The 2361-nt window shown below is 47.4% G+C and overlaps 1 protein-coding gene across 1 annotated transcript in view; it reads right to left on the bottom strand.

Annotated features, from left to right (window-relative positions):
- The window catches only part of OSBPL10 (oxysterol binding protein-like 10), a 122072-nt gene extending 120058 nt beyond the window's left edge, over positions 1–2014 (bottom strand). The window contains exon 1 of the mRNA XM_009324210.1: positions 1907–2014. Coding sequence (XP_009322485.1) covers positions 1907–2014 — 108 coding nt within the window. The remainder of the gene's footprint in view (positions 1–1906) is intronic.
- Between the last annotated feature and the right edge of the window lie 347 nt (positions 2015–2361).

Raw genomic sequence — 2361 nt, 5'->3', positions numbered from 1 at the left:
ACAGACAGGGAAACACGCAGCGAAGGAGGAGAGGCGTGACACACACACGGACTGCACGGTGCAGCGAGATGGCACACGGCAGTGCCCACGCGCCCCCAGCAGTGGCAGACGCGCCCATGCCGTGTGACACAGGGAGGTGACCCCAAAGGAAAGATTGCCCAGCACACAGGGCGTGGGGCGGACATGTAGACCCATAGGCACGCAGGCTGATGTCACGGCGAGAATCATAGAATCATAGAATCATTGAATCATTAAGGTTGGAAGAGACCTCCAAGATCATCGAGTCCAACCGTCCACCCAACACCACCATGCCCACTAAACCATGTCCCTAAGCGCCTCATCTACCCATCTTTTAAATACTTCCAGGGGTGGGGACTCAACCACTTCCCTGGGCAGCCTGTCCCAATGTTTAACTACTCTTTCAGTAAAGAAATTTTTCCTCACATCCAATCTAAACCTCCCCTGGCGCAACTTGAGGCCATTTCCTCTCGTCCTTTCACCAGTTACTTGGGAGAAGAGATCAACACCCACCTCGCTACAGCCTCCTTTCAGGTAGTTGATAGAAAAGGGTGCCCCGTGTGCACACTGCCAGGCCCTCGTGCACGTGGCAGGGGGAGAGGGGAGCCCAGCGTGTGGGGCCGGGCAAACACCGTCTCCATCCCTGGCAGGCCTCACACACACCCCACATGACACGCACCCGTGTGAGGAGCAAGGAAAGCAGTGGCTCTGTGCAGGGTGTACACTTAGAAACACCACCAGAGAGGAGGATGCCCAGGCTACAAAGCATATGGCTGACATTCACTCAAAGCTGTGCCCACCGGAGCACAAAGCGTAGCACCCGGGAGGGGATTTCTTGGTACAGGCTGATACACACCACTGCCCGTTACCACAGGGCGTGACGCCAAGGAGATGACCGTCCATGAGACAGCACACCGGCAGCACAGAGCAATGCCTGCACACAGTGAAAAATCAAGAGGTAGGTGGTGAGCCCAGCAGTCGGGAACACAACAGTCTTGCCCAACACACAGCATATACATCAACATACCATATCAGTCATATCATTCATCCAGACTTTGCAAAAAATATTATTGTGGGTTAAGTCACATCTCCTGAAAACAGGGGATGTAACCTCAAGATCACTGTAAAAAGCTAAGCAGGTCCTTGTACAGTCAGCTTGGTACAAAGCCATGCGGTTACATTCCCTCAAATCAACTCTATTGATTTGATATTTGATATTATCAACTCTAATGCAGCCACCCTTGCTGCATTAGCCAAGTGCCACAGTTTTGTTACAATATGTATCTTCACAGCATACCAAAGACGTAGTTATTCTTCTTGTAATTTTGTAGCTGGAGACCTGAGATACAGAGGAGCTCAGAGAGTCTATGAGAAAATATGAACTGAGCTTGGCTCCTGTGCTTTAACCCTGTGGAAAGTTTTGCGCCCCCGTGTACTAGAGACTTTTGGAGTGTATCAAACGTCGTGTGCCCTCTGTGTTCCGCACCTCAGTAGATCCATCCAAATCCACCCACAGTTAGAGGCCTTCATTCCCCATATAAATGAGCATAGAGAGGAGGGCTCCTAACTTGGATTCTCCCAGTTTTATCTCCGGAAAATCCCACCATATGTGTTGTGGTTGGGTAGCAGAAATGTTGGGCAACCTGATCCTGAATTTTGGGTAGCTAAACTTCTCATGTTTTAGCTAAATAGTGAGGCACTGCAGTCTGGAAACTTGAATTTTAATTTAGTATTTCACTGGTGGAACATTTAATGCATATCTCTTGCAGTACAGACAAAGATTATGAACTCAGTTATTTTTGAAAACAAAATATTTTAGAGTAACTAATCTTTCAAGTCAGAGCCGTTACTTAAGATGTGCATGTAAAATTCCCCAATCATTTTTTACCGTGGAAAGAAACTCCATGACCACAATCTGAAAATCCTCATTCTTAGGCTCAACGCCACTACTTCTGATGACCACAGTTTTCAGAAGACATTGGAATGAACACGGCATGCTCCGTCAGGAAGCTCAGACCCTGCTCTCTGGAGATAAACATGAGACCCCTGCATTTCTCCTCATAATCAGTTACAATGACAGCCCAGAACAGTGGAACAAAATGCTTTCATGAAATAACAGTGTCATCACATCAGCTACTGCAACACATTACCTATATAAGTTCTGCGTTACAAAGAATGGATGTAATTTTTTCTGCCTTCCACAGAATTTATTGGAAGAGAATTGTGTCAGGAAAAGAAGCCTTCTTGCACAGGTATAGAGAAGCCTCTCTGTACTTTTCCATACAATAAAACTCGAGTAACAATGGTGTGCTCATCAGGGAGTTTCCGAAATGGAAGGGAGAA

The sequence above is a fragment of the Pygoscelis adeliae genome, unplaced genomic scaffold, assembly GCF_000699105.1.
Source record: "Pygoscelis adeliae isolate BGI_AS28 unplaced genomic scaffold, ASM69910v1 Scaffold25, whole genome shotgun sequence".
Lineage (NCBI taxonomy): Eukaryota > Metazoa > Chordata > Aves > Sphenisciformes > Spheniscidae > Pygoscelis > Pygoscelis adeliae.
Note: the sequence above shows the minus strand (reverse complement) of the source record. Positions and strands in the feature narration are given on the sequence as shown.